Here is a 13,776-nt window from a genome sequence, read left to right on the forward strand (position 1 = left end):
ATCAAAAAACAATTGCTTACTTTGACAGAACCTTAATTTGATGATTTCTTCTTAATTTTTGCAGTCAGAAAACACATTTTTTTTATCTGTATCTGTTAATTTATATATTTGTTTATGATTTTGCTGTACATTTTTAACATTTTATAAGCATTCATTTTGCAATGGACATAAACACAAAGTTTACACTAAGTTTTCACTGAGGACCCTATAGTCAGGTAAGTGGCAATGTTTCCATGACAAAATCTGATTGTATTCACAAATCTAAAAAAATAAAAGTCAGACCTGCACTCCTACACAGGTCTCATCTACAATCACAATGTGCAGGCTTACAAACTACACAGGCCCAAAGAGGGTTGTAAAAGTCTAAAGTAAAAAAATATAACTAAAAAGGGAAATAGGGACATTTAAAAAAATTCTTATATGGGAAAATCCTTTTATATGTAAATAATACTTCAGAATTTAAAAAGCATACACTGGAGAACACATATTAGGATTGCAAATGCACCTAACCTGCATGTCTTTGTTCTGTGGGAGGAAACCGGAGTGCCCGGAGGAAACCCACACAGACACAGGGAGAACATGCAAACTCCACACAGGGAGGACCTACTAAATACTTATATTCTTTAATCTAACTTGTATTCATTTTGCTGTTTCTGCAGAAAAAAATTCATTATAGTTAATATTTATTTAAATCTTAATTATATTATTCATGCTGTGAGTCTGGATTGTTGCTTTTTATGTCTCTGTTGCTGTATGCATCTTAGCTTGTCATTTATAATAATATATCTTGTGCAATCTAATTTAATTTAAATGGGAATTTCATTGTACTGTGAACATGTAACAATAATGACCCTTTAAACATATACTGACCCGATAATATATTTTTTTCTAAGGAAAACATTGCAATTAGTTCTAAAGTGACAGTCATGGAGAGCTTTAGAAAAAAAAAATTAAAACCCTAAGAAACAAGAATTTTAGACTTTTTTTTTGCTAGCAGTGCTAGAAAAATTCTATTGGATGAGTAAAGGGAAAGATTCAGGTGTTACAGCAAAAATTACTGCACATAGCAATGAGGAGCCACCTCCACCATTTATCATTCTGCAAAGTCACATCTGGAGCATGGTGACTATTATAAGGGTGACGTGTAGATAACTGGAACAGATAAACACCCATAAATAACACAGAGGGAAATAATAATAATAAAAAAAAACAAACAGCCGAGAAGGTTTTCTTGCCCCTCCTCCTTCGCTCTCCTTTAACACATACACAACAGCTTAATTGGGATCTTGCTGTTAAACTGGAAAAGGAAAATCCTCTTCTGGGGAAGCCTTCAGCTTGAATTAACCTTAAAGTACTGCAAAACTAAGTAGTGGAGAGAGGTCAGATGTGGGTGTAGACATCATCTGATGTAATTCATCAGCCTTCTGTTAATGCTCAAAAAGTCTCATTGCTGCTAATTTCCAAACAGCACAGGTAAATCACAATACTGAATGCCATTGAGATCAAGACTATATATGTTTTAAACATCATTTATTAATCATGTCTATGATTTACATATAAAAAATAATTAAGAAAAGCTCCAACAAGAAAAAAAGATTGAAGAATGTATATTTTGTACAATGCCCTCTGCAAAGAAACACTATTATGTAGCAAATTGTGAAAAAAGTCTGAATTAACATAAATCACCTTAATTCAGGGTGTTCATAAAAAATGCAATGATTTACTTCTTGAGGTAGAAGTACATTGTGTCTAATTTATTTATATTAATGTTTCTTTTGTATATTTTTCTTTGTGTTTATTTGTAATTGGAAGTGGCACAGATTGTGTACCATGTGTTTTGTGGGTAGTTCCCCAAGGGGCGTAAGCTATCCTAATTTAGGGTGTTCATAAGAAAGGTAATGATTTACTTCATGAGGTAGAAGTACATAATAAACAAGCATTGTTGTGTCAAATATTTGAAATATTAAAATGTGTGCTTAAATTTAAATGTTTAAAGTTTTTTAATAGAAACTTGTCATTTTCCAGAAATCAAAAATAATATAATATTAATAATCACTAACTTTGAACTAGTCTAAAATAATACCCCACATGCTTATGTTTGTTGTCATGTTGTCATTTTTAACATTCTGCGAGTGGCTCTTACAATTCTTGGACTACCGATAAAGAATAAAATACCTAAAATATTATCATATTTGTGATCAGCAACTTAAAAGTAGTATAAAATGACACTCCACTTGCCTATAGTACTGATCCACATTTTATCAAAGTTTCCACCCTCTCATAACCAACCCAGAATGTTGAATTTTTTCAGGAAGAAAAAATGTTATTATGTGTTGTGAACGAGACCCGGACACAGACAGACGGATGTTTCTTCCACCACACACATGTTTATTTAAAACTATTTACAAGTTTAAATTGCACACAAACCCAGTGCCTCCAGCACCGATCCCCCAAAGTCCAGGCTTCTCACAGTCCTTTAAGCCTTTCTTCGGGTCGCCTCCAGTCCTCTCTCCAGCTCCGTCCTCTTCCACCCGACTTCTGCTCTCGAATGAAGGGAGGCGGCCCCTTTTATCACACCCCGGATGGGCTCCAGCTGCTTCCCAGCATTCCTCCGCAGACACGCCCCAGTGTGGCGGAAGTGCCGGCTGTGCACCTGGAAGCCCTCCGGGTGTCCCCTGTCTTCTTCCCCCCAGGACTTCCTGGTGTGGCGGAAGTGCTGGGCTCCAGGTTTCTTCAGGCACTGGGGTGCCGCCTGGTGGTGGCCATGGGCCCCTACAGGGTTGGACTTCCAAGCACGTTACCCGAGGCCACCAACAAAACCAAGGCGGTCGCCCCCTCATGGTCGGGAGGAGACACCAGCCCTCCTCCGATCCGCTCAGGCGTCCCAACTGGGCTCCATCCCCAGCCGCCTGTGACAGTGTAAAAGAAACATGTAAATACGAAAACATAAACACAATGGGGAAGGCATATCTAGTGTCCACTGCTATACTGATGCAGATTTAGTACACGTCCTTCATGTGATATGTTTTGAAACAAGCATCAACAGACTGCCTGACAGCATGTTTCTTTGAATGCTTTTCTTATAATATTTTTCTGTTGCTTGCATATGAGAAAGTAGAATTTCAGTGCTTGATATGTATGATCGATGTACCTGCTGTATTATTGTAGGCTACCAAACTGCAAGGCTTAGTGAATTTCACATTTCTGCTGACACAAACATTGATAGTTGCTGAACTGTGAACTGTGCTTAGGGAGCTAACACTGTTCTTGTCCTTCCCCTTGACTGCATTCATTTGACCTTTTTGTCACGTTGATACTATACCCTGCTACAGCATTATGTCACTAAAATCACCAAACATATCATGGTTTGGTCATCCAGAGCCATATGCATCCGTTTCACTGTCTGTGTCAATGTCAGATTATGATTTCACATTGTCATTACAAATACTTGTTAAATTTCATCCATCCATCCATTTTCTAACCCGCTGAATCCAAATACAGGGTCACGGGGGTCTGCTGGAGCCAATCCCAGCCAACACAGGAACCAATCCAGGGCAGGGTGCCAACCCACCGCAGGACACACACAAACACGGGCCAATTTAGAATCGCCAATCCACCTAACCTGGATGTCTTTGGATTGTGGGAGGAAACCGGAGCGGCCAGAGGAAACCCACACAGACACGGGGAGAACATGCAAACTCCACGCAGGGAGGACCCGGGAAGCGAACCCGGGTCTCCTAACTGAGAGGCAGCAGCGCTACCACTGCGCCACCGTGCCACCCAGTTAAATTTCAGTTTTCACTTTATAGCTTCTTGTTTACATGCTTCTGTGTTTTTCGATTGAATGACCTATCCCAACCATGAATTTTTATGTTATAATAAATTGGCAAATTAAAAAAAAATATTCACAATTTTTTTCAGCATGATGTTAATTTATTCACTAGATGGCAACAGATTGCTGTCCCGAGCATTATTTGGGCATAACACTGTACATCTGAACAATACCACCTAACCTGAGAGACACTCGGGCATAACCATCTTTACACAGAATTCCAAGCTCAAGAGACACTGAAGGTTAACAACCAGGAAGTTAAAGAAATTATAATGATGGGTTTACAAAAGGAAAGAAACACCAGTGCCTGTAGAAATTAACCATCTACACATAAATGTCTCTATAATAAGCATTTCATTTTGTTACAGTGATAAACTTCAATACAATTATACCACTTTCACCATGAATTAAACTTTCAGATATGTTTGAAATTCTGTAACATGAATGTAAATGTAAACTGTGACCTTTCGTTCACAAAGGAACATGAAATTGATCACACTGAGTGTACAACAGTGTATAGCCTACATGAACTGCGCAGGTCAATAACAAGGGACAGCTCTCAGCTTTCTGCTGCACTTTCTCTAAGTACATTTTATTTTTTTATTGAGTTGACAAATATTTCAAAGTATCTCACTTCATGGCTCAGGTGTGGTTTCTTTTTATTTAATCTTTGTTGTTTTCTACTTATTGTTAGGTAAATATTATTGAATATGTTTTGTTTTCCTTGTTTTATAGTTTATTATTTCTTAATGACTTTTTTATTGATTATTTGTATTTCTGAATTATGTTGACTATGTATTTATTAGTTCTTTTATGTATGTGACTTGCACACTTCAAATTCAGCCTAAGGGGGAGGACCCACTGGCAGCACTACTGTGGGACTTCCCCAGACTTACATAAGGCTAAGGTACTCTCAGCACTAGCAATGGGAGACTTCTGTTATTGGCTCCCTTTTGTTTTGCAGATATTGTAAATATAATACAATTCGCTTTGAGTATCTCGTTTTTGAACTTTGGCTTGTTATAAGGATTAAGACCTATGGAATACTGATTGGCTTTGCTGTTTTGCTTTTGTTCTTAATTTTGGGTTTTGATTTTTGTCAGTAAAATCGTTAAATATAAAGAAACATTGTCTTGTTGCATGTGGGGTTTTATGTGTACTAACTCAAAAACTGGAGATATTATTTTGAGTAAAAGAGGACCAAAAAATGAACATGAGACAAGACTTGTGCCAATTTTAATAACGGGAAGTGAAAGCGATCTTTTAGCCAGAATCAAAACTAAACCCAGGAATCAAAGTCATAGAGAACAAAGCAAATGTCAAAAACTAGAAATCAAAGAGATCTTTTGTCAGAACCAAAACATGGCCAAGAATTCAGAGCCAAGAAACAAGAGCAAGGATTTATTAACAAGAAAATAATCAGAGAGAAAGTCTTTGGAAAAGGGATTCAAGAGATTATTTGTCAGACTCAGATAGAACATGGATACTCGAGCTAGTCTTCAAACCCTTGACATAACAAGGTCATGTTCATGACTTCTGTGAACACAGCCCCAGCAACTGGAGTGCACATCGTAGCAACACAATCCACAAAATGGCAGCAAGAGAAAGACAAAATGGCGTTATGGAAAATCTAAGTAATTGTTAGGGTATATGAAACAAGAAAACAAACTTCAGGTTTGACTGACAGGTTCAGCCTGTCAAATCATAACATTACAATTCACCTCTTCCTTTCTGAGATTTTTGAACAATGAAGCAGTTACCCTCTTTTTTGTTGGGCCTGTATTGGCCCAAAAGTTTTTTTTTTTTTTTTATTTATTTTGGAGCCAGGCTAATTTTCTACTTAGGTCTCATTGAATCTTTAGAGGTTTAGTTTTAGAGGTTAACCTCAGTCTACAGTTTGTGAGAATAAGGTAGACCATTGTAGTTGCTCTCAGTTGAGATATTAAATCAATAAAAATAGGCTACTAAAACAAAGATGTCTTTCATTTCAGTTTAAACTCGCAAATAAGTACAACTGAGGGAAGCCAATGAAGCAACACTATGTCTTAAGGCATCTGATTGGTCTCCAGTAATCATTTGTGTTTTCATCACAGTGGTGTGAGGTATTTGTTCTGAGCACCAGCAGCAGGGAATGTCTGTGCTTATCCCCAATTGAACATAAAATTTCACATAGCAAAATCAGCTTTTCTTAATCTAAAGATTGGCCTTTGTTCTGAAAAATGCATTAATCACATAAAATCATATAAAGAGCAGGCAGATGCCATTCACCTCTGTAGCTTCCTCACAAAACCCCAGCATGTATGTAGCCTTGGACATCTACGTGTGTGTATCATGGACCTCTTACTGTTCATTCTTACATGGTTGCAATGAAAGTGAAGCAAAATGACACCTTTTATTGGCTAACTGAACAGACTACAATATGCAAGCTTTTGAGGCAGCTCAGGCCCCTTCTTCAGGCAGGTTGTAATTTTAGTCTTTCTTACATGGCTGAAGGCCACTTGTCCCTCTAAGGAGTTAGAGTTCAAGGCTGCAGTCTTTTACATTATTAAACATAACTATCAGAATCTGCTGGTGTAAGAGTTAAATCTGAATCCTGCTCTATGTGTGCACCTGGCATGTGTCTGAGGTTCATATCCTTCTGAGCTTATGCTTAAAAGCTGATGCTATTATTTTATTATTCACTATGATAAAATGTATTTCTTGTCCTTTACATAACCCCTTAAGAGAAATGCTATATTTATGGCATAACCTTTCCCTTACAATACTGTTTCCTGTTTTGTACCAAGCTGGATCATAATATATTTATATATATTGTCACGCTTGGGTCACAGATTTGCACAGAGACATAGGTGGTTGTAGAAAACAGGAATTTTATTCAAACACTGCAAACAAACATTTGTTTCTTTTTCAAAAGCTTAAACGTGCTCCATGACAAGTCAGAGATGACAGTTCTGCTAGGAGCAGAGAATGTCAGAGAGAGAGAGAGAGAGATAAAAGCAAACAATCAATTCCAAAACTGACAGGCGCTGCACAAGGCTTTTAAGTTAGCGGAGTATCACGCGAGGCTTGTGTTACGCATTATAGCGCAAGTGAGAAGGTAAGGGGCAATGTGAGGGTAGTCTGTGTTTCAGGGGTTTTCCCAGGGGCGTCTGTATCTTCTTGGGGTGCGATCAGCCCTCCAGCTTACAATATATATATATATATGTATATATATATAAACCATTGTTCTTTTACCTTCTTTTTCAAGGTTCACACGGCTCCCAAAAAATAAATGAATAATATACATTTATTTGAAAAAGTCACGTACATCCTAAACAAACAGGACTATCAATCAAATTGTGATCATCAAGGTATCAACATCTGCCATATCCTGTTAGCAACTGGGTGTAACCAATCATGTTAAAAGTTTTCTGAATTTGTACTGAATTCCTTTTAAAGAATAGTGACCTAATCAATGGGTTGCATAAATATAGCGCTGAGGAGATTTTTCCTTTGTAGCAATATGACTAACATGTGGCTAACATGTAATACACTTGTTATCTCTTCGAATATTTAGATAAAGAATAACGATTGACGCTTTCTCCTGCCTGTGTGTTTTATTGCTTAAATCGGGACATTCCAGTGAGGGGTGTCTGTATGTATTAAATTTTCTTCCACACTGGGAACTGTGTCCCTGGCTTTAAGTTTGTTACCTTGTTGTCATTTGTTCTTTCTTTTGTGGTAACTATTTTAGCTATTATCTTCTTTTGGTTTCTTTTATTTTATTAATTGTTCATTATTGCTTTTCTTTTATGTTTTAATTGTTTGAATTATGTCAATTCTTTGTTTGCATTTATTACTGTAATTGGGTCAATAGGGGCAGGGCCACCAGTTCCATGTGATTCTTCCTACCAGCTCATGAGTTAAGGCTGATCAAAGAGATAATGTCTGTTAGCATGTTAATACCATTGCTCATCCATGCACGGCCTTGACCATTCTTAATTCAATTTCAAGGATGTGAAGCAGGGACCAGAACTGCATGTAATACCATTGTGTTTGGCAAAAAGAGAAAGTCACAAGGTAAACTAAACCTCATGTTTTTGTAAGAAACTAAAGGGCTCCGCCCCCTGCTTGCTTCGCTTGCCCACCCCTGTGTTTGGTTTACTGGATATACAATTTAAAGAGATTGTTATTTTCATGTGAATTGTTACATATGCATTATTTTCACTTTTACTTTAAAAACTTTTGTAAAAACAATACTTGTCCTTTATTTTTGGCCCCGGGCGTAGTTACATCTCTTTGTTACAGGACGTATAACGCTGCTCGTGTTGTGAAGGGGGTGCGGCTGAACACACACTAAGGAGATGCCGTTGGATTATCTGCTGTCTTTCTGCTGCTGGCAAGCTGCCTGTTCTGCTTGTCGCATGTCATTGTTTTAAGAGCTGGGAGCACATGATATGTGTCTGCCAAAAGCAATCCAACAACTGCTAGGTTAGATGTCCGTGGACTTGTTTCAAATGATGGCTCACTGCCTTGTCTCACGTAACGTTGTAAAAGCAATACTTGTCCTTTATTTCCGGCCCCGGGTGTGGTTAAATCTCTTTCTCGCAGGACGTATAACGCTGCTCGCGTTGTGAAGGGGGGGCAGCTGCTGTCGCACTGCCCGTTGATCATTTTAAAGCCTGTACAGCCGCTGTCCTTTTTGCCACTTTGTGTCTCTGCTGCTCGCGTTGTGAAGAGGTGGGGTTAATGTTGCTGAACGCACACAAGGAGAAGTGGTCGGATCATCTGCTGCGAGCTGCGTGTTTCGCTTGTTGCTTGTCATTGTTTTAAAAGCTAGGAGCTGCTTAAAGTGTCTCTCGCGGGACTTCAAATTGTCTTATGAGAAGATCACGTTTCGTCTCCCTAGTCTGCCTCCCCAAGATTTTATTTTTATAATAGAGAGAAATGTAGGAAGACAGTCATACTGATGAGTCTTCTTGATGTGGATTTTGTCCTTATCATTTCTGCATTTTCTCACTTTGAAAATTCAGAAATCACTTTATGCTTTCAAACATAACCAGTTCTCAGGTGCTGCTGCCCTAAGGCAAACAGAATAAATACACAAAAGTAATAAGACACAAATTTGAACTGAAAGTATTGCAGTTACACAAAAATTGCATCATTAACACGCAATACATTGCATAATACTCAACATTGTCACAATGATAAATGCAACAAAGAACAATATAATACACCATACCAACAGACAACAAAGCACCTCTCAAATTAAGGATGGGGGTCTCAGCACAAGTGATCTCTCCTGTTACTCTAGACCATCCAGAGGTGTAGACATAACAACTGTTTCACATCTTGATTTCAAAGACCAGCACAGATGAGGACAAACACTGGAGCCAGAGATAAAAAATCTTCAGTCACTCATAGAGGCACTCATGATATGACACAAAGAAAACTGGAAACACAAGCCTTACTTGCTTTTCCAAGGAGGCAGTGATGGCTGTCTCTTTCAGAGTAATTTTACTTCCCCTTGCATGACAAGGAGTGTTCAGCAGTGACTCTCTGGTGTCTGAAGACACACAATCACTTCTGGAACTCAGTTGGCCACAGATAGGCTCTACATGAATTGACTTCATTGTGTACAGGAATTAACTGGGATCTAAAAGCAGCAATCTATTTATATCAGAAAGCATAGACTACAAAAAGCAAAAAGTGGATGGCAGTCTGATGGTGACGGGTTGGAACAAGATATTGCTCCACATTCACCTATTATGATACAGTTCCACAAATGAACTCAAAACCCATTTGTGGATTATCAGAAGTGAAACTGATTTTCTCATAATATTGGTTTTACCACCTAAACAGCATCAAGAAACAGGTATCATTACACACCCAGTTAGGGAAGCAGTTTACATGGCTCCATAACAGACAAAACCCTGCAAAGGCTAACTAAAAAATATTTGCTTGGATGCTTCTATAGGAACCCTAAAGGAAAATAACATGGAGATAATTTCCAAGTAAGGTAAACACCTCCTGCAGCACACTGCCCTCATGTGGAGCAGCAACAAAATGGCATTTATTCTGTGGACTCCACAAAAGCATTTTTCTCTTAGTGGTAAGGGACCAGTAAACCATTGCACCTTGCAGCCATTAGGCTTTGTGTACACTGTATGGCTATGCAGTGCCACCTAGTGCCTGACCTTTCTCATCCTGTTGGAATTACAAGAACTTTCTTCTAGTTCCTCTTTAGAAATCTGAGAAAGAGGAATCAAATATCAGTGAGGCTGGTGTGTCTGTGGCATGTGTGGTATTTGTTTCTCTGTAGACTGAGATGCTAAATTTGCAATTGCCTTTAAAAGCCCCAATTAAAGGAACTGTAGCAGTAAAGCAACTTTACACAAGCTTCTGGGCTGGATATTTGTTGTGAGACTCGTTCCAAAGGAATGTCAATTTGGTGTGCCCATCTGAGAAAGATCTGTACATCCAGTATCAGGTAGATGTGACAAGTGACTGGTTAGTGCCATCATCATTCTTACGCTTAACGTTTAATATATTGTTATAGTACATAATACCATTAAATCATAGCTTTTATGTATCATTGCTTTACAAATATGCCCAGTTTTAAGTCTCTAAGTACTTAATCACTCAGAGGTAAATATTATAAAAGACACGATTTTGAAGCCCTTTACATTATCATTGCAAACTTGTAAAGAGAAATAACTGATTTAATGGTGAAATATCTCATTTACATGGGAGCACAAAGCTTATAACCTTCATTTAACTTTTACAGCTACTTTGAAACATATTTGTCACGCTTCATTATAAGCATTTATTTTAATAGATCTATTCAGAAAAAAAAGACATCCAAAATGCTTTTCTTTTTATAATTACAGAGCATTCATCCGTTCTGTGTGCCAGCTTAATCACCTTCAAAGAGCCCATAACTGGCTGCAACAGCGGCAAGGCGTGAGCTACCCTGAGCTAGGATGTTAATCCATTGCACAACATACCCTGATATACAGGGACATTTTTGAGTCACAGATTGTTCTAAAACATCTTCTAGATATAAGAGAAAACTTGGAGAAATACCTATGCAAACTAAGTAGATATGGAGAAATATATACAAACTGCCATGATTTGAACCCCAGACTGTGAAGCTGTGAAATCACAGAGCTAAATGTTATGCTATAATGCTACTCATTACCGAATACTTACATTTAAATATTCATTTTCGTAATAAGAGAGCAGACATAACTAACTGATTAGAGTAGGCAAATTATCCTTATCAATGTTAATTTTATATAGCATGTTTCAAGGCAAGCATTTCAGAACAGGTGATAAACTGAACTTTATAAAAATTGTGCTCATAAGAATTACTTAAGAATGCTTTAAAATCACTACAGTTTCTCTTGTCTGACACCTCCTGACTCACCGGTATGACAATACCCCCATATATGATATATTTGACTCATTTTGATATCTAATAATGCAAGATGTCAAGCTTTTTGAGCATTCACCCTTGTTTGTGGCTTTCCAGACCAGAAAACCCCTTATTTATAGGCCATTTTGGACAATATTTTGTGAAGGAAATTACACCCTTTGTGGTTTTTGGCTGGCTTGTCATCCCGGCCAATGCCCCCAGGCCGCCAGATGGAGCACGCCCTGCAGTATGGAGGTGGCCCAAAGACCAGCAGGGAGTCATGGACCACAGGGGCCGCAAGAGGGAGCTGCAGGGAGGACCGAAGAGTCATATGTGCCCTATAACCCGGAAAGTGCAACATAGGAGGAGCGATGACAGAAGTGGCGTACTTCTGGGGTGAAGAAAAGGACTTGTACCTGACCTGGAAGTGATAAAGAATCACATGGACTGGGGATTGGGAACACTTCCGGGTCAGGGAGAATAAAAGGACTGTGGGAGCTTCCAGACCGCGAGCTGAGCTGGGTGGAAGGGTGGCAATGCGTCTGGGAGTGGTGGATTGGTTTATTATTATCGTATTGTGATTTATGACTATAGTGGATGAGAGGGTGCTTTGTGCACTGTGGAAGATAAATAAAGTCAACTATTGGACTTTTTCCTGGTGTCTGGAGTCTTGGATAAGGGCTCAAGGGAGCGATAGCGCTCCCTATCTGTCACACCTTATAATAAAAAGTAAAGCAATAGGTGTTTTCAGCTGAAATGATCAAAAGGACTTGAGGTTGTACATGCTGCTTCAACCAACTCAGGAGGTTCAGCACCTAATGGAATATGAGTGGCCAAAGTTACTCCTTTTCATAAAGCCTTGACAAAATGGGTATCAGTAATATAGACATGTGGAGTTTTGCTTTATTATTTCTTTATCTGTTTGTTCTATTTTATTGTTGCATTTAGTTCAAGGATGCTAATTACAAATATGATCATATTTTTGATATTTGATTCTTTCCTGGTGGTCCTAGCACTCTAACAGCTACTCCCAGAAAGTTAAAATGGACAAATTTCAAGCTTGTGGGGTATCATTTTAAACTATTTCAAGGTCAGTGGTTATGAATGTGATGTTGTTGTTGATTTTTGATCGTTTATTAGGGATCTAGCCATCTATAAACCTCTATCTGAGGGTGCAAATTACACATTTCTGTTAAAATCAAGACTTATTACACTTTAAACATTTAATTTTCAGCCTACATTTTAATATTTCAAATACATAATGCAACTATTCTAGTTTATTATGTACTTCTATCTCATGAAGTAAATCATGATTAATAAGTGAAGTTTAAAAACCATATAGTATTGATCACAATGGTATTCAGTATTATGATTTACCTGTGCTGTTTGGAAATAAGCAACAATGTAACCTGCAGCTGTGATTACCTCTTCAAGCATTAACAGAAGGCTGGTGAACAGCTATAGAATAGATTTACAGATGTAAATACAACATATTCAGGGGCAACCAGCATTATAACTTATTTTTTTATTTTACTTACCTCTTGTGCATGGCATGATGGGTAGCACTGTTGCCTCATAGCTCTTAAGATCTAGGTTCAAATCCCCATTTGGTTACTGTGTGTGTCACATCTACACATTCTTCCCATACCTGTCTAAGCTTTCTTATACATTTCACACAAGATATTTTATTTAGTGATGTCATAACCCTCAAAGTGATTCAGTGTTATTTTTCTTGGTGTTTTTGATTACTTACTATTTTATAATATTTTATTAACCACTGCAACTCCAAATTGTTCAAAGCTGACATGGTGGTTGCCAATTATGTGTCTCACAGGGAGTGATGTTCAATGTCTCTAGTATTGCAGCATGTTGCAATTACCATCCACATTTTTGGATTTCTAAACAATCCTAGGTCAACTTATGTTTTATTTACCTTTATGCTTTTTAATTTCTGACTTCCATGCAGGAAAACATTATGTTGACTGTAATTATTGTCTTGGTTGTGGTGTATGATACAGTATTTCTACCTACCATTAAAGATCTCATCCAGACTTTTGATGATTCTTTTTGCTCAATCCTTTTGTGCCCTGGCTAACTGACACTTGACCATTACAGAGCATCGATCTAGCTTTTCATTAAAGAACCTGTTTATATCAAATCATAAATGCACATATCAATTAAAGATACAATCATTCAAACTCTATTCATATTTATTTGCACAGGGTAGGTAGGGTACTGTGCTGTAATCTGTACTGAAATATTAATTTATAACAGTGGACACTCTGACAGGTAAAGGAGTTTTCTGAGAGTCATATTAAAGCAGCTGAAAGAATTGAAAGCCTCAACTCTGATTTGCCATTTGTTGACAAGAGTATGAAAACCTCCAATTTATAAAGGGTGTTATTTAAAAGCTTTAAAGTCTGACACACCTTCAAACACCCATGCCCAGAATGAGTCACTTAACACTCTATAAGCAGTAGGAACTAAAACAGGAGCTGTTTGAACTCTGTCAATTGTGCTTCCATGGGTAGTATAAAGTGGCTCTGAT

At 37.9% G+C, this 13,776-nt stretch overlaps 1 protein-coding gene across 1 annotated transcript in view; it reads right to left on the minus strand.

Annotated features, from left to right (window-relative positions):
- The window catches only part of LOC120525909 (guanylyl cyclase-activating protein 1-like), a 34,528-nt gene extending 21,681 nt beyond the window's left edge, over positions 1–12,847 (minus strand). The window contains exon 1 of the mRNA XM_039748591.1: positions 12,767–12,847. Within this exon, the coding sequence (XP_039604525.1) occupies positions 12,767–12,777 (11 nt within the window). The 5' untranslated portion in view covers positions 12,778–12,847. The remainder of the gene's footprint in view (positions 1–12,766) is intronic.
- Between the last annotated feature and the right edge of the window lie 929 nt (positions 12,848–13,776).

The sequence above is a fragment of the Polypterus senegalus genome, chromosome 3 (assembly GCF_016835505.1).
Source record: "Polypterus senegalus isolate Bchr_013 chromosome 3, ASM1683550v1, whole genome shotgun sequence".
NCBI lineage: Eukaryota > Metazoa > Chordata > Cladistia > Polypteriformes > Polypteridae > Polypterus > Polypterus senegalus.